The sequence below is a fragment of the Lygodium microphyllum genome, chromosome 8 (assembly GCF_053477565.2).
Source record: "Lygodium microphyllum isolate KBCC chromosome 8, Lygodium_microphyllum_v1.1.10, whole genome shotgun sequence".
NCBI classification, from domain to species: Eukaryota; Viridiplantae; Streptophyta; class Polypodiopsida; order Schizaeales; family Lygodiaceae; genus Lygodium; species Lygodium microphyllum.
Genome location: NC_141142.1, coordinates 54,521,058 through 54,547,304, shown reverse-complemented (window position 1 = coordinate 54,547,304; position 26,247 = coordinate 54,521,058). Strand labels below are relative to the sequence as shown.

The window sequence follows — 26,247 nt, the reverse complement described above, 5'->3', positions numbered from 1 at the left end:
GAGGATACATCAATACTAGTAGACATTGGGAGGTATAAAAGGTTTGATTGGCAATCTCATCTACTTCTTAACACCAAACCAAGCATTAGTTTTGTTGGTGTTTAGAGTAAGTTCTCAAACAAACCATAAAAAAGTCATTGGAAATTTGGGATGCAGGTGCTCAAATACTTAAAAGGGAACTCTTAACTATAGTCTCACACACAATTTTGAAAGTGCTCTTATGGGGAACTATGACTTAGACTAAGCAAATGATAATGATTCCAAGAAATCATATTCTAGGTATTATTTCTCTTTGGGGTTTAGACGTCTTCTCTTGAGTCAATAAGCAGTAGCCAACTGTGGCATTGCCTTCTATCAAATCACAGTACAAGGCAACTTGTTTTATTGCATGTAAAAGTAGTATGATTGAGGATCTTATGATATATAAGAGTATGAGATGCAGATCCAACAACGCTAAGATGTGAAAATAAAGCTTATCTACTATCCAACAGAGGAGAATGGAGCAAATATCTTCACTAAAGCTCTCACGAAGGATCAGCTTTGAGTTCATCTTTAGAGACTCTGCATTGGCCTAAGGATATTAGTTCACCTACATGCGAACATTGAGGGGGGGTATTAGATATGCTTAATGTCCCACCCTCATAAGGTGCCACCAATGATCCATGGTGCTCTAAGTTGTAAGGGCCCCATTATGAGATCCTAACTTGTATTCAAATAAGGTCTATATGATCAAATGGCAAAAATGTGATCTTTGTATATCTAGCCTTTGGATTAGATCTCCTGGTTATATTGGTAGCAATGAGACATAACGAATCAGGTTGCTAAGTGTGGGAGTTATCAAGGATCCCTATTTTGGGATTTGGAGGTTCCAAAAGTACATCTTAGCTAGAGGGGGGGGTCTTAAGTGGACCAACCACTCCCTAACAAGGGTTTGAGGGTAGCACCCCCGATTGATAATAAAAGGAATATTCCTTAACCGACCAAGGAGTGTTCATAATATAGTCGGGACAAGCCAACCAAACTACCTTCTTAGGCTATAAAAGAAAAACCCCTCCAAAGCTATTATCAATCTCTCTCATTTAATCAAAGTTCTTCCAACCAGCCTTATCTCTTCACCTATCATCTATCCACATCGTCATCTCAACTTTCACAATGGAAACACATAGTTGGACAAGGGTATCTTTACATCAATTTGTTTGGAATTAAAGGAGTTTTTGTTCTCATATTTGATGTGTATTCTTTACCCTTTGCTCATAGTTTGTCTATTGTGCGATGTAATTTTTACATCCCCTTCTTCCTTCATAGCTAATTTACAACAAATCATTTGAAATAACGGCACCTAAAGACCACCTTAAAAGCAACTTGCAAACCCAAAATATGTATGCCCATTTAAACTATTCACTTCTCCTGTCACTAATATGACAACTATGTAATGGGCACACAATCCCCCTCTAGCTCTGTGCTAAATCACAAAGATTATAAGATCCTAGTTCAATATCTTCCAAGCTAACAAGGTGCATCTTCATGCTCTAATCTAACATAACTACCTTGTGAACATATTTACTCGAAGCTCAAAAACATTATCACCTTTTCAAATTGTCATCGCATCTCTTATAAACAATGAGGGCACCTCCCCCATGTGACTTTTTGGCTCTTTATTTAGCCCAACCTATATGAGTTATTACCTAGACTAACTCTACCTCATGCACTACCCTCCAATAGGAGCGATGGCTATCACCTTTACTCGAGATCATGGTCTCATTCATATTTGTATTATAATCTTGAATCTCCACTAGAACATTGTTCATAACTTGTCCCAACAATCTAACAAACTTTGTAGCTCTACACTCAACCACCACACCTACTTACTAGGAATGATAGCAAGAGATCGCTTGATACTCACACTTGACAAGCCACCAAAGTACCTTGCATGACCACTATGAGACAATGATGCCCACAACCCTCCAACATTTAAGGCAACAATGCTACAATGTACACTACAAATACCTACAAATTTTCATACTAACCGATTCATAGCATTATCATTCACAACAAAAATGAGCAAGGAGCATTGACATCACAACTCACTCAACCACCCCAAAGTACTACAGCCTGCAGTTGCACAAATGCATATAATGGCTATTTGCATTGCATCATATTGGTGTCTCCATGTTGGGAGATTTAGGGATTCCCACAGATGGTTCACACACCATGGCAGTGAACTTAGCCCTTCTCCATTCATTTACGTTGAAACTAAAATGCAACCCCAAGGTCCTGATGCCTCCATCACAAACACTATGGTGGCAAACTTAGCAACCATCGCAAACACTATGGTGGCAAACTCTGCCTTTCTCCATTCATTCGCAAACACTATGTTAGCAAACTGAGTCCCAGATTCTCACCTTTCATATTCATGATAATCAAATACCTCACTATAAGAGCACCCACCACCACAAGCCATCTGGTCAGTGGAGAATAGGATGTGAATGGTGGGGGGTGAACACCACAGGACCAGCACATGTCAGTGATTGGATGAAGTTGTGGAAGTTTCCTCCTTTAACAGGGCTAATATCAGAACTTCAACACACCAAGTGATGAGTGGACTACAAGAAACGGCTGTAGTGGCAAACTTTTATAACTTCACACTTGCTAGACCTTTTCAAGTTTCCAGGATCGAAGTGTATAGGCTAGTAGTCTTGCTTATGAGTTCAATTCTCCACAACTTGATCCATAGGGCAACATGACATCATGCTTGAAGGAACAATCTTAAACAGATAGGAATTTTTGTAAGGCACTTTCAGAAGCACGGTTATACTTCTAACTGTAACCAGAATGAGAATAGGCTTAGATGTACCAAACTGCATTTCACTCCTTTTCACAGTCACACTACTGTAACAGCTACAATAAGTAAAAGGAAGAAGAGCCGGGATCAAGATGGAATACAAGTATCCAAACTCTTACTTGCAACGCAGTTGTTAGATAAGAACAGTCACATACCACAGCCAACTTCCAGGCCTACATTTAAAAGATCAAAACTCTTATTTGCATCACAGTTGTTAGACCAGAACAGTCACATACCACAGCCAATCACCTCTATCAAAATGTCAGCCAAGCAGCCTGAACAATCTCACTTAAACCAGTTAAATCAACAAGTGCACCTTTCAGAGACTTACAACATTATACTGAAGCTGCCAATATTCTAGATAGACATAGGACATAGGATAGAATAAAACTTGAACAGATGTGGCATCCTTGATATGCAGCAACAAAAGTGCTTTGCAAAATACAATTAGAAAACGCTCAATTAATATTAAGTTGACAATCAAAAAGGCCTACTACTGGAAACAAGACTCTGCAGATCCAATATGGACCATCAAGGACAGGGATCCTGGCCTAGCACCCAACCAAACAAACTCCTATTTGTATTTATCTCTTCTTGGAGACGCCAACTGTTCTACCACGTCTGCCAGTAGTCTTTGTGTGTTGACCGCGCACCCTCAATCCCCAGTAGTGGCGCAGACCACGGTGATTCCTGCAGGACAACATCATTCAATTTAGCAGGCCAGATACATGCAATAAAGTGTGTTTACCTGGACAAGGTGCTTAAAGACTGACCAAAATTTGTTGCATAAACATTCTATTAATTATGTGCATGAACTGTCCTCCCTCCTCCCCCACATCCTGTGTGTGTGTGTGTGTGTGTGTGTGTGTGTGTGTGTGAAATCAGCCCAAAAGTCTAGATACTACAGCCTCAAAAATCCTTGCGCAATACAAGCACATATATGATAAAAATGGACACAGAAATCATGTTTTCTAATCTTTCTCCAGACACTTTTAACATGTGTTCGATCGAGCAAGGTTTGTATTTGACTTTATCAAAATTTTAAAAAAAAGTCTAGAAGCCCAGACAAGAATGCACAGAAATACCTGATTTTCTTAAGGCGCTCAAGATCATCCCTTAACTTCATGTCAAGTGCATTGGATACAACTTGAGAGTAGCGACCATCCTTGTAATCTTTCTTTCTATTCAAAAACCAGTCAGGGATCTTGAACTGCCTAGGGTTAGCAACAATAAACATCAGGTTCTCCAGTTCCGCAGCTGAGAGTTCGCCAGCTCTGTAGGTAAACAAGTAACGTCAGAAAACCTTTCTAAAACCTATCCTATGTAAAGATTGCAGCACGCTAAAGTACCTCTTGTTCATGTCCACATCAGCTTTCTTGCAGATAAGGTTAGCAAAACGTCGGCCAATACCCTTGATGGATGTCAAGGCAAACATGATATTTTGGCGCCCATCAACATTGGTGTTCAGAACACGGAGAATATGTTGGAACTCTTCATTCGCAACGAGCGACTGCAGATAAAAGGATCAAACAAAACATGAGCCTGTGCGAGGCGCCTCATTATCTTAAAAGAAGTAGAACTCTCACATACAATTGCCAATATGACCATTCTGAAACAAGTTACAGTCGAAAGGAATGAAAGCTGATCTCCAATCAAGAACCAACTAATGAAAATGTCTCAATAAGGAATCTTAACCTATGCTGTCTTTATATTCTGAACTCCCCGGTCATGCAGAACGATTGAACATCCAAGCGATCTATATTCAATCTTTATAGCTGAACCGTGTGAAATTGACCACGCAGATAATATCTGATCTCCAGTCAAGCGCAATAAAACGTAACCCAAGTAGCAGTATATGCATATACTCGACATGGTCGGCAGGTTTGCTAATGGAACGTTACAAGGGAACAGAAGAGATACTGAAGGTATACTTTCGTTCTAAAGGATTTAATCCGACCACATTTTCAAGCTCGGAAACATAGCATGAGTCCTTCTGCGACATAATCAGACCGTGCGTTCTCCGTGACCAGTCCATTGCCAGAGGTCGCCAAAGCGTGCTAGAAAAACACGGCGATCAAGCTGAGAAAAGGGAAAGACACGCGAAGAAAACAGACACAGAGAGAGGGAGATCCTACCATGTTCAACCGCAGCTGCGAATGAGCACACGGAAGGACGGAGAGACCGCTGCGAGCCCTGGCGATGGGAGTGAGCCGAATTGGAGCAGTAGGACCCTCAGTGCTCACATGCGTGTGAACCCTAAAGAAAAAAAACACCAGCTTGTGCTGGTCGTTTCAAAGTGATCGTAAGACTTTAGATCTACAAACACGACGGATGGAAATTTTTTGACAAAGAGGCTCCTACCAATGCTTATTGGCCATACTCTATCAAGAATAATAGAGACAACCCTCACAAGGGAAGGACATGGCCACGACAAAGGAAGCTAACTTCTAAGGCTAGCAATCCATCAAAAGTAGGAAGGATAAGCAAGGGTTCAATAAGCAAACCATGGTACTAGAAAGCACATCTATAAATTCTCCTCAAATTAAGAATTTATGGACAAAGTGAAACCGCATTCATGCTACCACATTTGCACAACTCAATCGAATCCCATTAGAGCAGTTGGATACAGAGTGTTAACCCTCAAACAAGCAAGGTGGAAAATACAAAAAATCTAAAGAAGAAGACAAGGCTAAGACAAAAGTGAAATGGAAGATGAAGGCACGTCAAAGAAGAATCTAGAAACACAAGAAGTGCAAAATAGTCCCAGATGAAGGAGAAAGTCAATACTTTTGTAAAAGAGTGCAAGGCGCACCAAGATTTATTTTAAGAGCGCCGAGTGAAAATTGTAAAGGCAGATGGACGGTGGAAAGGAAGCTAGGAAGATAGGAGGACAATGGGAAAAAGGGCCTAGGCCACGGTCGGCCATGTAAAAAAGGGGATAAGGGGATGACTGCCCAAAAGGGATTTAGGGTTTTGTATATAAAGTTAAAAAGTGAATGAAAAGCTCATTCTTGTGTGTAGCCAAAAGTAGTTCTCTTCTTCTTCTTCTTCTTCTTACTTGCTTAAGCTTGTGCTGCTTGAGAGAGGGAGTGTGAGAGTGTGAGGGAGTGAGCGTGTGAGGGTGAGGGACCATGGTGGAGAAGCTCTCCATCTTCTCCTCTCTTCTTCTCTTCTCTTGTCTTACTCACGACAATGGAGCTTGGAGCGTGTAGCTTGAGGATAGAGCTTGCTTGAGGCTTGCACTTGGATCATGGAGCTACCGGAGTGCTCGGGAGAGGAGGCAACTCGATCGGCGGGCATGGAGGTAAGCTCACTACACTCGTAGAGAGAGATGGTGCATCGACTATGTGAGAGGTAGCTATTAGTGCTCGACTTAGAACGCTTGAACAATAAGTGGTCTGTGGGTCTTGGTGGTTGAGCTTGTGCTCACCTCTACACAGAGTTTCCAGGCTAAGATTGTAAGATTCAAGCAACATCGAATGGGATCTTCAACGAGCACATGTATAGAGGCAATCAAACATGGTTTACTGCATAGTTTAACGCTAGAACCTAAGACAATAATAAAGGGCAAAATAGTGGTTCAAGGAGCATTTCCAAATCGAGTATGGTGATAAAGGCTTTGATAGCCAAGTACACACAAATAATTGCTAGTGATAGAGAGGACCATGAATCAAATTAAATTAGCTACCATAAATTCCAAAGGGCTCAATGGAGAGGTAGAAAGGGCTTTTGTTTTGGGCAATGGTTGTCTAAACACAATTTGATATTGCACTCGTGCAAGAGCATAAGTTACACAAATGGAGCGCTTTGGATTTCCAACATAAATAACAAATTTGCTTTCTTAGTGGGATAAAGGATTGCAACTCGGGGTGTCTTACTATCGTCAAGGCTACAAGGAATCGTGCTTGCCTATTCAAGTCTAAGTAAGGAAGTATAATCACTCTTTCTATTAGATGGGAAAAGAATCAATATCATTAACATCTACAAACTTACTAACAAAATATTAAGGTAAAACCAAGGTGACCCTACATGAAATACCACCTAGGAAGGGCCTTATTGGTGCTAATTTTAGCATGGTACTTCATTCTTCATATGCCTCATCATCATCATCATCAATATCAATATGCTCAATCAACGGGCTCGATGGTTTGACAAAAGCTATAAACAACTTGGATCTTATGGATATGGTGCAAATCCTCTAAAAGACAAGCCCTCCATTTACTTGCAACTCTCTTAGCCATAAAGACTACTAGGCCCACCTAAACAGACGGAATTGCAATGGTCGCGATGATTGGCTACCTACAATTGTTTCTCTTGAAGTGAACCCCAATTTTCCTCTCTTACACCAACTTCTGGTGATATCTCAACTAAAATCAATGGACATTCAAAGATGGCAACACATGCATAAGCCCCTAGTTGTGAATCCAAGGCATTGCTTGTAAGTCTCCTTCCATTTAGTGTCGCGGAGAAGCTAAAAAGTACATATTGCTTCTCATCATACTGATCCATGGAATACTTCTCTAACACTCTACAATACCTCAAAACTTGACCAAGAGCATGGTATTGAGGATAAAGCGCATCAACCTACACCACCCTGTATTTACTTCACACACCTCGACCACACAGACATATACTACACGTGGTAGGCACCCATCTCTGTCATTTTATTCTTTATTCTTTCAATGGCTATTGAATAAGGGAAGGTCGGTCACACATTGTGATCGTTGGAGTTTTCACATATGATGTCTCTCTCTTGCTCCATCTGCCATAGCTTTCACTTCTGCTTGTGTGCTTTTACTCGGGCTATATCTTTCAATAGCCAATCCTTTAGTTTAGCCTAGATTCAAAGCTCCAACTCAAGGTTTCATGGCAGCTATTGTTTCTCTCGAGGTATACATTGAGTCTTTTCTTCTTTTGGCTTGTTCCAATTTGCTCTCAGCTTGTTGAGAAGCTTTCCAGGGCTTAGTTGAGCCTTATTGAGTGCTTATTGAGATAAGGAGTAGCTATTCTATCCATTTTGAGTGGATACATTGCATGTTGTAGAAGTCATGAACAATTGTTACTAAATTGATTGCTTATTATGCATTCTTTATTTAGTAAATTGATGTCAATAAATTAATGACCCACTTTTCTTTAAATGTTGATGATGATCTAGCATGGCCATGAGACCAGTATTCCTAGTGCATCACTTAAACGGGTGATCAAAGCACTATGACGGGGATATCTGGTACAGGCAGTACAAGTTATGAAGGGGGAAGGAAGTGTCTGCCAAGTGTAAGAGTGTACATAAGAACCAAGGAGTTACACATAAATGAAGATGGATTGAGTTCTAAGAAGAGGAAGTGCAAATTTAGCATTATATATATGTATTTATGTGTGCATATGGGGATGCCTGGGAACGTTTACCTGTGTGTAATGAGCATTGCATTCATTTGGGGTCATCCTCTCCCTTGCAAGTCAAGGTTTAAAGTATTTTCTCTCTTAATGAATTAAGGAGAGAAGTAATTCTTTCACTAAGAAATATGAGAGAAATAATTCTCTCACTAAGAAAGATGAGAGACGTGATCCTCTGGAAGTGAGGAGAGAAGTGATTTTCTCTTTCTAAGTCTAAGATGACACAAGCCTTTGTGGGAAGTCAATCTTAAGATTGAGGTCCAAGGTAATCTAATGAACTCTCCTTATCTATGGCTCAAGGTGGTTGCATGGACCATAAGTTAAGAGTAGAGTCTAAAAAGCTGCTTTTTTTAAAATAGACATGGTGAATCCATTTTAAAAATATCTTGCAATAGAAATCCAATATCTAAAAATGGCCCCCTAGCGTTATCAAAAATGGCGAGATCTACAACTTCTGTGTTGGACGTTTTTCCATCCGAGCAACGCATAGAGAGATATTTCAAAATTGGTACTACATAGTAGGTCCTGGAACAACCACATCTTGCACTAAGATGAACCTTTCCAATCTTGGCACTTAAGTCTCTCTCCAAGAAAAGAAGCTCTTGGAGCCTATAAAAAGGGAGGCTCTCCTTGGGCGTGGAGAAGGTGAAGAAAGCATCACTTTGCATGCATCCAAGAGGAGAAGAGAATGAGTAAGTGCTGCGGAAGCTCTACTAAAATCAAGTTCCAAGAGGAGAAGAGAAGGTGCAAGTGTTGCAGAAGCTTTGCTAAAATCAAGCTCCAAGAGGAGATCCCTACATATATTGTGTAGGAGAGAAGGTGCAAGTGTTGCGGAAGCTTTGCTAAAATCAAGCTCCAAGAGGAGAGCCCTACGCATATTGTGTAGGAGAGAAGGAGAGACTCGAGAAGGATCAAAAGGTGCCAACTTCCAAGTTGTGCAAGTGTTAGCCAGTTGCATACCGTGCAGGGAAGTGTGATCTTGTTCCCAAGATCTACAAGCTAAGAGTTGGTTCATGTGTAACAGAGGAGCTTGCTCCATGTCAATCATATAACTCCACAAGGGGGGGGGGGGTCTGGCCCATCTTCCAATCCCTAGTGTGTTGTCAATCTCTCTATCTCTCTCTACATCTTTCTTTTCTCTCATGTGTTCTCTCTTTATGCCAACATAATATTCACCATATATCTTTTAAGTATATAAGAAGGTTGAGCGTGTATCTCAGATCTTATAACAACAATCAATGCAATTTGACATTATTGTAGAGTTTTGGCCATAACTTTTGCATATGGGTTTGGATTCAAGCATTCTACAGCTACAAATGAAAAGTGCAATGAGAGCTACAAATTTTGAGCACTCATAAAGTTGATTCTATGCAATTTCTTATTCTCTATGTCACATAGAATAGAATAATTCTAGTTTGGACAGCAAACAATAAATTCTATAATGCATGTTTGATACTTCGGGGATGTTATTTTGGCGCCTAGATGGTATGGTTATGATTTTAGAATCATATTTGGATTGTTTAAGACTTTGAATGCCTATTGTGCCTACATGGTATTTTGAGTATTCTATATGTCTATGGTAATGTCTAGCATTGATATACCAACCTAGATATGGTTATGACATGCTTTGGCACTTGGATCTAAGCTACATTTGATGTACTTAGGCTTTGTTTAGTTGCTTTGAACTTTTCTACTTACTCAGTTACAAGTATTAAAACTTCATTGGACTTCTCAGATATATATTTGTGATACACTTAGGCTTCTTAGATGCTTTGATGTATATGTCTTGAGCTTTGCTTGCCCCCTTTGCATTCCAGATTCACTTCTAATGGGTGATGCTTGTACTAACTTGACAAAGCTTGGTTCTTTGGGACAATGGGACTCTTAGTTCCTATAAATGCTCTCTTGTATATGATTAGGTAGAGTTATCTCCACTTGTGGGTTGATTTGATTATGTATGTTTTAGACATCGATGCTACCTATTGCAACATGACAGGTTCTGTGAGACTAGAAAATGACTTGGCATTGGATATTATTGGCATTGGTGATGTTAGACTGCAGTTTGCTTGAGGCAACACTTTTGTTTTTGCATGATGTATGCCATATTCCAACTTTGACCAAAAGCCTACTCTCTATTAAACAGTTGGATGATGTAGGGTACCATGTATCTTTTGGTGATTTCGCTGGAAGATTACCCATGGGAATCTTGTCTTTTCTTGAGGTGCCAAGGCTAGCAACCTCTATCCCTTGCTTGTATCTGGATCTATTGACCATGTTTTCGATGTGGTTGATATACCACATGCATCTTTATGGCATCATCACCTTGGACACATGTCCTTGAAAGGAATGAAATGCTTTCTCGTTTATAGTATCTTCCTTTCCTTGACTACAAATGTTTTGATTCATGTGATCATTGTCTTTATGGCAGGTAAACATGCAGTTCTCATAAGAAGTCTAGCATTACGTGCATGGGTGAGTCTCTAGCTCTTGTTCATTCTTATGTATGTGGTCCCATGCCTTGTCAATCACTAGGTGGCACAAACTACGTTGTGACTTTCATTGATGATTATTCGTAGAAGGTTTGGGCATATCCTATAAAGCAAAATTTGGATCTATTAGCTACCTTTCAACATTGGCTTACTCTTGTCGAGAACTAGTCTAGGTATCGAAAATTGGATCTATTATCTACCTTTCAACATTGGCTTACTCTTGTCGAGAACTAGCAAAAATTGGATCTATTAGCTACCTTTCAACATTGGCTTACTCTTGTCGAGAACTAGTCTAGGTATCGACTCAAATGCCTAAGGTCAAAATAATGGGGGTGAATATGTGTTTTGCCACGTATTGAGTGTGAGTTGACCACCCCTTACACCCCACCCCATAATGGTGTTGTAGAGTGCATAAATACAACAATTTAGGAGAGAGTCTATAGTATGCTTAGCCAAGTAGGGTCATCGTAGCATTTTTAGACTGAGACAATTACTACTACCATATACTTGATAAAGAGATTCCTATGCACTGCTATTGGTTGTCAAGTTGTAGAGGAGATATGGTCAGTAAAACCTCTTTCATATGCTAATTTGCATGTGTTTGTATGTGAGACTTTTTGCCATGTTCCCAAGGATAAACACAATAAGTTGGATCCTAAATCAATGAAATGCATATTTATTGGTTATAGAGATGCAAGTGAGATGGGCTATCACCTATGGGATCTGCAAGCTAGGAAGGTCATCCGTAGCCATGATGTTGTTTTCCATGAGGAGAAGATACATAAGCAACCTTTGCAGGTAGTTGAGGTATGCCGAGTGATATTTTAGGAGGAGCCTCTTATTACTGTACATCCAATTAGATAACCTACAACTGATGTTATTGTAGCCCATGATCATGACGTATGACAAGATGTACATGCCCCACAACCTATTTTGCAACGGTCTACCAGAGATAGATAACAACCTGATTGATTTGTGCCCTCCATGGACTATGTTATGGTGATAGATACTGATGAGGCTCTTATCTATGATGAGTCCATGTGTCAAGGTGATAGTCAATTTTGGGAAAGGTCCATGTGATTTGGTTCCTTTGCTTAATGGAAAGCATGCTTTGCTATACAAGTGGGTGTACAAGTTGAAGAGTATCCTTGGACACCCCAAGTCAACATATAAGGCTAGATTGATTGCAAAGGGTTTAAGCAAGAGCATGGTGTCGACTTTGATGAGGTCCTCTCTTCTGTGGTCAAGGTGACTATCGTGCACTTAGTATATTGACTTTCGTTGCGCAATTAGATTTGGACCTTTTATCAAATAGATGTAAATATTACTTTCTTAAATAGAGACCTATGTGATGGGACTATATGCAGTAGCCCAAGGGCTTTGAGAAAAAGGACATGGAAGACCTACTGTGCAAGTTTAGAAATAGCCTTTATGGCCTTAAGTAAGCACCTAGGGAATGGTATCACAAGTTTGGTGCTTTCATGCATTCACACGAATATACATGTAGTGATATGGATTCGTGTCTTAGGCTACACAAAGAAGGCTCGTGATGGCAGTCTTATTATTGTGGCACTTTATGTGGATGATATGTTGATTGTTAGGAGATCTCGTGATGAGCCTAATGCCTTGGAAAGTCAGCTGAAGATGAGCTTTGAGATGAAGGGTATGGGACATGCCTCACATATTCTTGGCATGTGTGTCACGTGCGATCACTCTAAGGGGGTCCTTTACTTGTCATAGAAGGACAACATATAGAAGGTCCTTGAGCACTTCCATATACAGGATATTAAGCCTATTGGCTGTCCCTTACCTTCCCATGTGAAGGTTAGTCAAGTAAATTGTCCCTAGCCAAATGAGGAGAAAGTCGAGATGGCCAGGATCCCTTATGCATCAGCAATGGTGGGCAGTTTGATGTATGCCATGATAGCCACTTGTTCAAATGATGTGTAGGGGCTAACAAGCTCTATTTCATTTTTTTGTCTTCGCTCTTAGCTTATTCATAATCCATTGGGACTTGCTACCTTAGCAAATATCAACTCCTAAAGGAAAGCTAAGATATATATACATTTGTTCCTCTTTTAGTTATTTTCCCTTTGTAATTAAGGCATTCTAGATCTTCTTTTGTGGCACTAGTGATCATCTTGGTTTACTATAGTTGTTAGTGAAACCTATTGCCACTCCATAGATCTCAAGCGACTAGATTCTCCTTTCTTGCTTTCAGACTCAACAAGAAGTCATCGATAAACCCTTGTCCAATCAATTGCCTCCCTCTCTATATTGAATTCCAATCAGATCCCTTGGGTTAGCAGTCCCTTCCTACATGCAAAATAGAGGATGCATAGAGATTGTAAATAGGACTGGGTTAAGGGGACATCCTTTTCTAGCCCCTCTATTGATGTCAATGGGCTTAAGGAGTGTGCCATTAAGAGATTTAAAATATTTATTGCCTTTTGCTCTAGGATGAAAGGCAAATCGACCATCTTAACCTCAAATCCCATCGTGATCATGGTTTCCCTTATGTAGGCCTATTTGACTCTATCAAATGCTTTCTCAATGTCTAATTGAAGGAATACCATTTTTTGATTCATCACTGTAGCCATTTAGATGCCATCATTACATTGAGAATATTGTTGAAAAGATTATTGTCATTGAGAACCGATATTGATTGTTGTTAACATACTTCCTCACCACAAGGCTAAGTTTGATTGCCATAGCTTTCGAGAAGATTTTGTATGTGATACTTGTCAAGGAGGCTGGTCTCCAATGAGTTAATTGGTACATTGAAACTCTTTTGGGATTAGGAGGATTATGCTTTGTCCATAGAGGGGGAAGGGACCCTTTTTCCTAGTAAGTATTGACCAATGTAGTAACACAAGAGCCAATCAAGTGCCAATGATGCTTGATAAAATTCCACAGAGGTTCCATCAAAGTGCATTGATTTCTTGCAACCTAGCCTCCCTAGTGCTTGCTCAAGCTTAGTGGTAGGTGAGAAGGCTTTTGTTAGATTATTGTTATCTTCTTGTTGAGATAATTGTTGCAATTGACTCAAGATGTCTTATATAGCTCCACTATTCCCATCCATCTTTACGTAAATGTATAAGTTTGAGAAGAAAACTTGCATTCCAACTCCACTCCTAATCAATTAGTGATCCAATTGCCATTCTCTAGTTGCAAGGATATCATGCTTTCTTTACTTCTTTTGGCATAGCTCTTTGATGGATGCAAGGGGCATGTAGCTGATATCAGCCGCAAGTTTTTTCTTAAATATGAAACTAAAATATTTTGCCTTTGTGGAAATTGCTGCTTTACAAATAAAACGTGTGGTTCTTAGATTATTGGACTCCTCAACAGAGTAGCCTGTACATGGCAATCAAAGAAATCTAAAAAATAATCATGGTAGCCTAATGTTGCTCCTTGTGCTCATTTTCACAAAGCCATGTTCCTATTTGAGTTATGAGGTGCTATAGAGTGTTAGAGAAGTATTCCATGGATTAGTATGATGAGAAGCAATATCTACTTTTTAGCTTCTCCACAACACCAAATGGAAGGAGGTTTTCAAGTAATGCCTTGGATTCACTATTAGAGGCTTCTGCATGCCTTGCAATCTTTGAATGTCCATTGATTTTTGTTGATACACCACCAAAAGGTGGTCTAAGAGAAGGAAATTGGGGTTCACTTCAAGAGAAACTATTCTAGGTAGCCAATCACCTTGATCATTGCATTTCCATCTCTCTAGGTGGGCCTAGTAGTCTCTATGGCTAAGAGAGTTGTAAGTAAATGGAGGGCATGTCTTTTAGAGGATTTGCACCATATCCATAAGACCCAAGTTGTTTGTAGCTTGTGTCCAACCATTGAGCCCATCAATTGACCATATTGATGATGATGATGAGGCATATGAAGAATCAAGCACCATGTTAAAATTAGCACCAATAAGGCCCTTCCCAAGTGGTATTCTGTCATTAATCTTTTGTCATTAAGTTTGTAGATATTAGTGATATTGATTCTATAATTTCCCCATCTAATTGAAAGAGTGCTTGTACTCTCATTATACTTCCTTGCTTGGACTTGAATAGGCAAGCATGATCCCTCATAGCCTTGATGATAGTAAGACACCCTGAGTTGCAATCCTTCATTCCACTAAGACAACAAATTTGTTATTTGTATTGGAAATCCAAGCTGCTCCATTTGTATAACTTATGCTCTTGCACGAGTGTAGTGCCAAATTGTGTTTATACAACCATTGCCAAAACAAAAACCCTTTCTATCTCTCCATTGAGCCCTTTGGAATTTATGGTAGCTAATTTAATTTGATTCATGGTCCTCTCCATCACTAGTGCAATTATTTGTGCGTACTTGGCTATCAAAGCCTTTATCACCATACTCCATTTGGAAATGCTCCTTGAACCACTATTTTCCCCTTTATTCTTGTCTTGGGTCCAAGTGTTAAACTGTGTAGTAAACCACGTCAGATTGCTTATGTACATGTGTACATTGAAGATCCCATTTGATGTTGCTTGAATCTTAGCATCTTAGCCTAGAAATTCTGTATCCAAGTGCTGTAACGGGACTCGATGGAGTTGTGCAAATGTGGTAGCATAAACAGGGTTTCACAACTTTGTCCATAAATTCTTGATTTGAGGAGAATTTATAGATGTGCTTTCCAGCACCATGGTTTGCTTATTGAACCCTTGCTTGTCCTTCCTACTTTTGATGGTTTGCTAGCCTTCTAAGTTAGCTTCCTTTGTTGTGGCCATGCCCTTCCCTTGTCTGAGTTGTCTCTCTTACTCGTGATAGTGTTTGCCCAACAAGCCTTGATAGCCTCTTTGTCAAAAATATTCCATCCCCATATATTGGAGCAAGGAGTAGGACCGAGCATCTATTGGTTTATGTCTTTAATTTTGTAGATCTAAAACCCTAAGATTACTTTGAAAGGTTCAGGCGTTCTTTTTCTTTAGGGTTCACACACATGTGAGGGTCTTTTTGCTACACTTCGGTTAACTTCCATCGCCAGAGCTCGCAGCGGTCTCTCCGTCCTTCGGTGTGCTCATTCGCAGCTGCGGCTCAACATGGTAGGATCTCCCTCTCTGTGTGTCCGTTTTCTGCGTGTCTTTCCCCTTTCTCAGTTTGATCGCTGTGTTTTTCTATCACGCTCCGGCGACCTCTGGCAATGGACTGGTCACGGAGAATGCACGGTCTGATTATGTCGCAGAAGAACTCATGCTATGTTTCCGAGGTTGAGAATGTGGTCGGATTAAATCCTTTAGAACGAAAGAATACCTTCAGTGTCTCTTCTGTTCCCGTGTAACGTTCCATTAGCAAACCTGCTGGCCATGTCGAGTATATGCATCAACTTGGGTTATGTTTTACTGCGCTTGACTGGAGATCGTCAATCGTTCCGCGTGACTAGAGATTCGCGCTTGTGCTTTTTAAGTATCAGGGGAGTTCGAAATATTAAGACAGCATAGGTTTAGATTCCTTCTTAAGACATTTTCATTAGTTGGTTCTTGATTGGAGATCAGCTTCCTTTCGACTGTAACATGCTTCAGAATGGCCATATTGGCAATTGTATGTTCGAGTTCTACTCATGTTAAGATAACGAGGGGCCTTGCACAGGCTCATGTTTTGTTTGATCCTTTCATCTGCAGTCGCTCGTTGCGAATGAAGAGTTCCAACATATTCTCCGTGTTCTGAACACCAATGTTGACGGGCGCCAAAAGATTATGTTTGCCTTGACATCCATCAAGGGTATTGGCCGACGTTTTGCTAACCTTATCTGCAAGAAAGCTGATGTTGACATGAACAAGAGGTACTTTAACGTGCTGCAATTTTTACATAGGATAGGTTTTAGAAAGGTTTTCTGACGTTACTTTTCATCTACAGAGCTGGTGAACTCTCAGCTGGGGAACTGGAGAACCTTATGTTTATCGTCGCTAACCCTAGGCAGTTCAAGATTCCTGACTGGTTTTTGAATAGAAAGAAAGATTACAAGGATGGTCGCTACTCTCAAGTTGTGTCCAATGCACTTGACATGAAGTTAAGAGATGATCTTGAGCGCCTAAAGAAAATTAGGTATTTCTGTGCAGTCTTGTCTGGGCTTCTAGGCTTTTTAAATTTTTTTTGATAAAGTCAAATACAAACCTTGCCCAATCAAACATATGTTAAAAGTGTCTGGAGAATTGATATAGGAAGACATGATTTCTGTGTCCATTTTTATCATCTGTGCGCTTGTATTGCACAAGGATTTTTGAGCACGGTGTGGGGGGACAGGAGGGAGTCCATGCACTTAGGTAATAGTATCTTGACTTTTGGACTGATTTTGTACACACACACAGGAGGGGGGGAAGGGAGGGGGGAGGCGGGGGGGGCAGAAGGGAGGACAGTTCATGCACATAATTAATAGAATGTTATGCAGCAAATTTTGTGCACGGAAACTCTTTGTCTGTTAGTTGAGTGAGTCTTTAAGCACCTTGTCCAGTCAAACACAAAAGTGTCTGGCCTGCTAAATTGAATGTTGTTGTCCGGCAGGAATCACCGTGGTCTGCGACATTATTGGGGATTGAGGGTGCGTGGTCAGCACACAAAGACTACTGGCAGACGCGGTAGAACAGTTGGTGTCTCCAAGAAGAGATAAATACGAATAGGATTTTGGTTGGGTGGGTGCTAGGCCAGGACCTCTGTCCTCGATGGTCCATATTGTATCTGCTGAGTCTTGTTTACAGTAGTAGGCCTTTTTGATTCTCAACTTAATATCAATTGAGCATTTTCTAATGATAGGTGATTAAGTGCAGGCCTGGAAGTTGGCTGTGATATGTGACTGTTCTGGTCTAACAACTGTGGTGCTAATAAGAGTTTTGATCTCTTAAGTGTAGGCCTGGAAGTTGGCTGTGGTATGTGACTGTTTTCATCTAACAACTGTGATGCTAGCAAGAGTTTAGATACTCATATTCCATCTTAATCCATCTCTTCTTCCTTGTACATATTTTAGCTGCTACAGTACTGTGAACGTGAAATGTGGTGAAATGCAGTTTGTTACATTTAAACCTAATCTCATTCTGGTTGCAGTTAGAAGTATAACTGTTCTTCTGAAAACGCCTTACAAAAATTCTGTTTAAGATTGTTCTTCAAGCATGATGTCATGTTGGCATGTGGATCAAGTGGAAAACCATAAGTAATCTGTGGAGAATTTGAACTTGTAAGCAAAACTACTAGTCTATACACGCTTAGATCCTGGAACTTGAAAAGGTCTATCATGTTTGAAGTAACCAAAGTTTGCCACTATAGTCACTCATCACTTGGTATGTTGGTCTATACACACTTAGATCCTGGAACTTGAAAAGGTCTATCATGTTTGAAGTTATCAAAGTTTGCCACTATAGTCACTCATCACTTGGTATGTTGGAGTTCTGATATTAGACCTGTTAAAGGATGCAACTTCCACCCATCCAAGACTCTCCCACCCGTCCTATGAAATTGGCAAAATAATATGAAACTTTTAATTGGACTGACAACTTAGAAATTTGCTACCCCATACAGCAGTGTACAGGTGTTGGGTAAATGTTTACTGGTGGGCAGTAATGAGGAATTGTCCAAAACCTACAGCAATCTAGAGTATATAATTATCATATAACAAGAAAATAGTACACTTGTAATTGTATTGGATATTTTTGTCGTATGCTTTATATCATATTGTAAAGCAGCACAAATATTAGTATAAGACATAAATGCTCGTTTCCAATTGTAATTGTGGTTTGATTCTTTATATATGCTTCTTGTCTTCAATTGTAATTGTGGTTTGATCCTTTTGTTTTATGTTTATCATAGTACTATTTAAAACGTACATTTACAACCATTGCTTATGGATTGGCAAGGTTCTAACTTTGCATGCTAGTGGGAATGGCAAGGTCCAAAATATAGTGTCCCATGAAAAGTAGCACTGCATGTTAAATCCTAATGAAGTGAATTCACAACTTCATCCAATCATTGACTTGCTGGTCCTGTGGCGTTCACCTCTTTGCCATCCCTATCCTATTCCATTGATCCACTTGAATTTGGTAGTACCATAATAAATCTACAAACAATTGTCAATCGTGATTCTTGCATGGTCTGTTTTTGAGAACTCAGAATTAATGTGCTTATCAATTTCCATGTCTAGGTGAACAACTCTAGATTGGCTTTGATTCCCTGTGCTTCCATGTAGAGGATTGTTGTGCATTTTGGAGATAATGGCTTGATTTATGTTTGTGTTTGTGTTTGTGATGGTGGGTGCTACTCTAGTGAGGTACTTGATTGTCGTGAATGTTAAAGATGAGTTGGGATTGAGTTTGCTGCCATAGTGTTTGCGAATGAATGAAGGGTTGAGTTCACCACCATAGTAATTGAGTGTAGAAAGGTTAAGTTCATTGCCATGGCCTTTGGACTATTTGTGGGAATCCCTAAATACTTGAAACATGAAGACATGAATATGATGCAATGCAAATAACCACATAAATGTACTTGTGTAACTACAGGCTGTAGTACGCTTGGGTGGTTGAGTGAGTTGTGATGTCAATGCTTCTTGCTAATTTTGCTGCAAATGGTATTGCTATGAATCAAAAAGTTTAGTATGAAAATTTGTAGGCATGAGTAGTGTACACAATAGCATTATTGCCTTAAATGTTGAGGGAGGATTGTGGGCATCATTGTCTTACCATGGTCAAGCAAGTTACTTTGACATGTCACTTTTGAGTATCAGATGATCTCTTGCCATCCTTCCATGCAAGTAGATGTGGTTGAGCGTAGAACTACAAAGTGTGCTAGATTGTTGTTGGGATGAGTTATGAACAATGTTTTGGTGGAGATCCAAGAGTACACTCAAAAGTGAAATGAGGCCATGATCTCTAGTGAAGGTGATGGCCATTGCCCATATTGGAGAATAGTGCATAAGGTAGTGTTGGTCTAGGTTACAACAGCTCATATAGGTTGGGCTAAATGAAGATATTCAAAAGATAGGCCTAAATGCCACATGCGTGATGGCACATGGTGGAGGTGCCATCATCATTTACAAGAGAGGTGATGACATTTTGAAGGTGAATGTTTTTGAGCTTCTCATTCCTAAAAGTTTTAAGGGATTTTTTTCTTTTTGTTTGGCCTTAGGTATATCAATGGTTTGAATCCACATAGTTGAATGACAAGGCTATCTTCTACGAAGGTGTGTTAGGCTAATTGAGTTAACATGTTTACAAGCTAGTTATGTTAGACCATGAGGATGCACCTTGTCAACTTGGAAGATATTGAAGATTCTTATAATCTTTGCGATTTAGTGCAGAGCTAGAGGGGGGTTGTGTCCCCCTTACATAATTGTTATAATAGTGATAGGAGATGTGAATAGTTTAAATAATCATAAATATTTTGGGTTTGCAAGTCGCTTTTAAGGTTATGTCTAGGCTTCATTATTCTAAAGGGTTCTTTGTAAATTAGCTATGAAAGATGAAGCGAATGTAAGAATTACATGGCACAATAGATAAAATTTTAGCAAGGAGTAAAGTATACACAACAAATATGAGAAAAACATAATGTGCTTTAATTTTAAATGAGTTAATATAAAGATGGCTTTGTCCACCCTCTCGACAAATGATAGGTGAAGATTCTCTCTTAACTTCATGTCAAGGATTCTTGATAATGGCGATGTAACTTTGATTGTCACATCTTAGCAATGTTGGATCTTCATCCTATACTCCCATATAACATAGGGTTCTCCTTAACCATACTGCTTCACATGCAACAAAACAAGCGGTGTTGTACTTTGCTTTGGTAGAAGACAATGCCATAGTTGTACTTTACTTTTGTAGAAGGCACTGCCACAGTTAATTGCTTCTTACTGATCTAAGAGAAGATTCTTGAAACCAATGAGAAACAATATCTAGAAATTGATTTCTTGGAATCACTATCACTTGCTCAGTTTGAGTCATAGTTAAGAGTTCCCTTAAAGAACCTAAGCACCCGCATATTCCAGCTTTCCAATGAACTTTCTCATGGTTTGTTTGAGAACTTGCTCAAAATACCAATAACAAAACTAATATCTGGTTTGTACCTCCTAATGTTTGCTAGTGCAGACATATCCTCAATGGATAACTTCGCATTGATCTCCATAGGTGTAGCTATCTCCTTACATAGCCATGCCACATGCTTTCGAGATCTCTATGTATATATTTTTTGAGATATGAAGATTTTGCTAGACTTCAATCTTCAAACAATAGTGTAATATGCCCAAATCTGTCATTTCAAGCTTAGATCTCAAAACGTCCAAGTTTGATGGATTATTTCTTTATAGTCACATGTAATAAGAAAGTTGTCCACATATAGGACAATCACTATAGACTTTTTACAATCCTAGTAAACATACAAGTTAGTATCTCAAGGCACATCCTTTGAAATTTAAGCTTTAAAATTTTTTAAATATCAGATGGTACCATGCTCTAGGGGATTGCTTTAGCCCATACAAAACCTTCTTACAAACCTTATCCTTAGAATGGGAAGCCTCAAACCCTAGTGTCTAAGCCACACACACATTCTCCTTGAGGTCACCATTCAAGATTATTGATTTAACATCCATTTGGTAAACTGGCCACTTCTTATGAGTAGTCATTGCAAGTACTGTGCAAATAGTCGTCGTTTTAGCAATTGGAGCGAATGATTCTTGAAAATCAAATCCTTCAGCTTGTGAAAATCCCTATGCAACTAATTTGACTTTATATTTTTCTAAGCTTCCATGAGCCTGTTAGACCCACTTGGTGCTAATAATATTCCTCTTTTTTGGATGATCCACTAGCTCCCAAGTATCATTTTTTATTATGCTGTCATATCTAGCTTGCATAGCTACTCTTTATACTGCATTAACAAGTGCTTCTTCCAAGTTTGGTGGCTCTTTTATTTCTCTCATAATCTTACCCATCAAGGCCATATTTATTATGTGAGTAGAGGCCTCTCTTTGCTCCTCTATTCTTTGAGACCTTGGTTCATCTGCCTTTTTCTCAATAGTGATAGATATATGATTATTGCGATCATAGAGTTGCTTTATCCATCATGGCAATGGCTTTTCGGTGTTGTGATTGGAGGTTGGTGAACTTTCTTATCATCTGCTGAAGATGATGCTTCCTCCTCCTTAGGGTGTGTGAGTAGAAAGAGAGAGAATGCTACCCTTGACGAGTGTATTCTATAGGAAAGTGGACCTAATTAGTTGGGTGGCATTTTAAATATATATAGAACATGATTTTATGCACATGACTATCTAAATAAAAGGAATAGAACCTTGGCCAATGCAATTTTAGTGGGCCAAAATTAGACTAGGCTATGATAGAGTGGTTGATGCATTGTTGTATACATATCAATGTCGGGGGCAAGGTGTCAAGGAGAGAGAGAGAGAGAGAGAGAGAGAGAGAGAGAGAGAGAGAGAGAGAGAGAGAGAGAGAGAGAGAGAGAGAGAGAGAGAGAGAGCGCTCTCAACAACAAGTTAGTGTTACAATTGGAGCATGACCAAGGTTTGTTTTTTCATACTTTTAGACCCTATCCTATTTTAGATATGAATTTGCCCACGTAAGGCACAACCCTAAGAGCAAAAGATATCACTAATTGGGGTAGATAATCGTATAAGTAATGGGGTTCAATAATACATCACATTTTGGTTATTAATGGGCACTAAGAACATGAGAAAGCCATGTGGTCAAGTTGCTAGCTATAACTAAATTAGCAAATTGATTAGTTTTGGGTTTAAAATTAGTCATCAATTGCTTTCCATTACAAAGTTTTTGTGTTTTTGCCTCTCATGCATGAAGAGCAACACACATTGGTATTTCTAATGTGCTACCCGTTTCTTATCTGATTACTAGTTTTCAATAGGTTTGCTAATGCTACCTATTTCCATGTAGAGCTAGTGAACTCTTAGTTTTGGTAGAACTGGAGAACCTTATGTTTATTGTTGCTAACCCTAGGCAGTTCAAGATTCCCAACCAGTTTTTGAACATAAAGAAATATTACAAGGATGTGTGCTACTCTCAAGTTGTATCAAATGCACTTGACATGAAGTTAAGAGAGGATCTTGAGTGCCTAAAGAAGATCATGTATTCTATTGATTTGGGTTTCTTTGAGATTTTGATAAAATAAAAGTGTATGAGGCTTGCTTAAACAAATATAGATTAACTACATTGAGGGAACTTATTAGTAGGCTTTAATTGTGCCCTTGTTATATATGTTACTAGTTTGGGCTCAAGGGTTTTTGAAGTTCTAGTTTTTGTAGTGTGGTAGGTGTTCAAATCAATCAAGAAGGCTAATTTTGTAATTTCTTGCCACTAGTTTGGGTACAAGTGTGCTTGAAGCTGTAACTTCTATGTTGCAGTGGGCTAGTGGAAGTAAACTTAGTTGTGTGATTGCCAAATTTCATTACTTATGGCTTGTCTAGGGATAAGGGTTTCTGAAGCTGTAGCTTTTGTAATACTCTAGGGTAGTGGATGTTCATGCTTCTTGTGTGCACCATCTTGAGTTGTAAAACCTTCAAGTTTCAAAGTGAAGTGGTTTCTAGGCATCTAGCCCTTTACTCATGTTCGTATGCTGTTTCTATAGGAATCATCGTGGTTTGTGTCACTTCTAGGGTTTAAGGGTGCATGGTCAACACACAAAGACCACTAGTAGATGTGGTAGAACAATTGGTGTTTCCAAGAAGAGATGAAGACCATTGCATTATTGTTATACAAATGGGCTTTTGTTTGGTTGGGTGTTAGGCTAGATGGGATGCCCATTGTGGAATGTGCTTGTTGTATTTGCAGAGTCTGGTTTATAGATATAGGATTTTTTGGTTCTCAATTCAATATAAATTGAGGATTTTTAAACTTAAAATTTCAAACAGTGTTGTTGCACCCCTAATCATACCACATTTGTTTAATTTTAGCCTCTCCGAGTCAAGGTTTTGTTTCTATAGTATTGACATCTTCATGTTAAGGTCTCTCAAAAGTGCACTTGTTGCTTTAATAGGTTTGAGTGTTTTTAAGGATGTTGCTTTCATTTTATTATCTTATTCTAATTGAAATATAGGCTTTAGAAGAGCTGGATGAGGTTCATGATTGCGTTCCTTTCTTGAGATTTAGTGAGAGTATGATTTTGGACACCAACTTTAGTCCTTTGAGCTAGTGAGAGTGAGTAAAGACACATCTTCCCTTTAAAGTGGTATGATATGATCTTTGATACTTTCTAAATGTATTATTAATTTGGTTGTAGTCACAAGTACACCTCATGACTTTGAAAGTAGTGCTTGAGTTTGAAAATACATAACTTGGCTCACTGTTTTGCAAATCACATTTGTAGGTCTTTCAAAAATTTACATGCACCCAACAAAGTACTTTGCTATTGATTTGTGCTTGCTAGCTTCTTTTTGTTTATTGGGTTGTGAGTTTTAATGGTAGTACAACATGATTGTTTGTTAACATTCAATAAGTGATGCCCAATGTAGCTCAACTTGTGGATGGCTATAGACTTCTAAGGGTGTTATCCTTTGGTTTAGGAGGGTGGCTATTGTACTCATGTCGAGCCATCTTTGTTTATATGAATGTTTCAAAATGTGAGTAATATGCATGTTAAAAAACTACAAGTGCCTTAGGGTGGATGGTCAACACACAAAGGCCACTAGTAGACGTGGTAGAACAGTTGGTGTCTCCAAGAAGAGATGAAGGCCATTGCGTTATTGTTATACAAATGGGCTTTTGTTTGGTTTGGTGCTAGGCATGATGGGATGCCCATTGTGGAGTGTCCTTGTTGTAATTGCATAGTCTGGTTTATAGATATAGGAAGTTATGGCTCTCAATTTAATATAAATTGAGGCTTAACTTACAATTTCAAACCAGTGTTGTTGCAACACTAATCATACCATGTATAAATAATTTTGGCCTCTCCAAGTCAAGGTTTTGTTTCTATAGTATCGACATCTTCATGTTAAGTCTCTAGAAAGTGCACTTGTTGCTTTAACAAGTTTGAGGGTTTTTTTAGGCTGCTGCTCCTTACAAGAGGGATGGCTAAGGAGGAGTATGCTAGTATGCACAATTAATGGTGCATTAGTGTATCCCACCATGTCTAGCCATGGGTGTAAGAAGGAAGGCTGGGGAGCCTTGTAGTGTAGTGCAGAAAACAAAGTGACATGTCTTGTTGTGGTTGTAGAGGCCCCTCCCATGTGTGTATAGGGTAATGAGAACATACTTGATTGCCAATTGTCGTAATGTCCTTCAAAACTCACCTCTCAGTTTATTGAACAGAAGTTTTGTCACACTCACCCCCCTATCTCACACCTTGTTGATAGATATAGGAGGGTAATCCAATTCCTGACACCCATTGATGTAATCTTCACTATCACTTGTGTGAAGGTTGTATGCCTTGTGTGCAATTGATAGTATAGTTATACATCCCACCCTATGCCAACATAAAATGTGAGAAGGAAGGCTAGGGAGCCTTATAGTGTCATGCATAGAATATATTGTGCTTTGTGTATTAAGAGGCCCAACCCATGCATGCAATACTCCATTTACACCGCTCACCTCTTAGTTGAAATGAAGAAAAAAAGACTAGTCACTCGCTCCACCCCATGTCTCATACTCTATTGAGGAATATAGAGGGCGGCCCATACTCACATCCCCATCTTGTTAGGATGAAATGTTACATCACTTAAGGTTGTCAAAGAAAATCAGCTTTGACTTGCTAATGATATTGATTAATGTATGTTGAAGAAGAGATGTACCCATGGAGGTAGTTGATAGATTTGAAACTTGGATTGGATGAAGATCTTCTATCTGCTGTAAGATTTAGTTGTTTTTTGGAATCACAGAGACACAACATACCAAGGGAGGTGGCTTTGGAATTGTATCATGGAAGGATCACCAAAAGGTTTAACTAATCTGGATTACAGGGTATCGTCACCTTTTCTATAGCCAGTATCTCACAAAGGGTGTTTTCCACCCTCTCTAGAAGCAAAGTATATTATGATAGGAAATTTCTTTTTTTTCTCCCATAATGGATTGTTATTTTTTTCTTTTTTTTGTTTTATATCCCCCTTTTTCTCTCTACTCCTAAGGGTGTTGCTACCTTTTCTTGAAGAGAAGACGGTAAGGCAAGGACCGAAGTCATTTTCTCCCATAATCTATATTTTTTATTTTTCATTTTTTTTTGTTTTTCAAAGGAAAGTATACAATTTTTTAGAACCATCCATACCACATTTGTTGGATTGAAAGGAATGGGAATAGAGCAAGGTGAGAGCTTGAATAGAGGGGATATAAGATATCATCCACCTTGTCAATAGAATCCAAATGATGATGGCTATTAGAAGCAACATGAGAAGAATTAAAGAGCGATGCCAAAGGGGAATAGGAGCTATCACTTGTGATTGTCAAGATCCCTAGGGAGAAAAATACTTCTTCAGGTGATACCCATCAATCAGGAAGGGATCATCAGAGGCATCTATAGCTTGTATATGCATTGATCTATTAGGATTGCCAACAAGGATCTTATAGG

At 39.2% G+C, this 26,247-nt stretch overlaps 2 protein-coding genes across 3 annotated transcripts; one reads left to right on the top strand and one right to left on the bottom strand.

Annotated features, from left to right (window-relative positions):
• Positions 1-3,224: 3,224 nt before the first annotated feature.
• On the bottom strand, positions 3,225-5,165 carry LOC148032298 (small ribosomal subunit protein uS13z/uS13y/uS13x-like). Of its 2 annotated transcripts, XM_087682941.1 has the most exons (5): positions 4,978-5,165; positions 4,800-4,899; positions 4,192-4,352; positions 3,928-4,116; positions 3,225-3,532 (listed from the first exon to the last, which is right to left on the bottom strand). In XM_087682941.1, the coding sequence occupies exons 2-5, from the start codon at positions 4,875-4,877 to the stop codon at positions 3,427-3,429; spliced, it is 534 nt and encodes a 177-aa protein (XP_087539067.1). In that variant the 5' UTR covers positions 4,878-4,899; positions 4,978-5,165; the 3' UTR covers positions 3,225-3,426. The 2 variants fall into 2 exon arrangements, with proteins under 2 accessions (XP_087539067.1, XP_087539068.1); XM_087682942.1 differs by lacking the exon at positions 4,800-4,899 and having other exon boundaries at positions 4,978-5,157.
• A 10,472-nt stretch (positions 5,166-15,637) lies between these two features.
• Positions 15,638-17,493, top strand: LOC148032297 (small ribosomal subunit protein uS13z/uS13y/uS13x). Its single transcript, XM_087682940.1, has 4 exons — positions 15,638-15,794; positions 16,371-16,531; positions 16,606-16,794; positions 17,251-17,493. The coding sequence occupies exons 1-4, from the start codon at positions 15,792-15,794 to the stop codon at positions 17,354-17,356; spliced, it is 459 nt and encodes a 152-aa protein (XP_087539066.1). The 5' UTR covers positions 15,638-15,791; the 3' UTR covers positions 17,357-17,493.
• The last annotated feature ends 8,754 nt before the right edge of the window (positions 17,494-26,247 follow it).

What these genes read in the sequence shown, in the direction of transcription:
- LOC148032298 (XM_087682941.1), bottom strand. Translation starts at nt 4,877, where the DNA reads ATGGACTGGTCACGGAGAACGCACGGTCTGATTATGTCGCAGAAGGAC. An exon ending in TTTCCGAGCTTGAAAATGTG is followed by an intron (nt 4,353 to 4,799) that starts GTCGGATTAAAT and finishes TTTTATCTGCAG; the next exon opens with TCGCTCGTTGCGAATGAAGA. An exon ending in GATGTGGACATGAACAAGAG is followed by an intron (nt 4,117 to 4,191) that starts GTACTTTAGCGT and finishes GTTTACCTACAG; the next exon opens with AGCTGGCGAACTCTCAGCTG.
- LOC148032297 (XM_087682940.1), top strand. An exon ending in GATGTTGACATGAACAAGAG is followed by an intron (nt 16,532 to 16,605) that starts GTACTTTAACGT and finishes TTTCATCTACAG; the next exon opens with AGCTGGTGAACTCTCAGCTG. An exon ending in GAGCGCCTAAAGAAAATTAG is followed by an intron (nt 16,795 to 17,250) that starts GTATTTCTGTGC and finishes GTTGTCCGGCAG; the next exon opens with GAATCACCGTGGTCTGCGAC.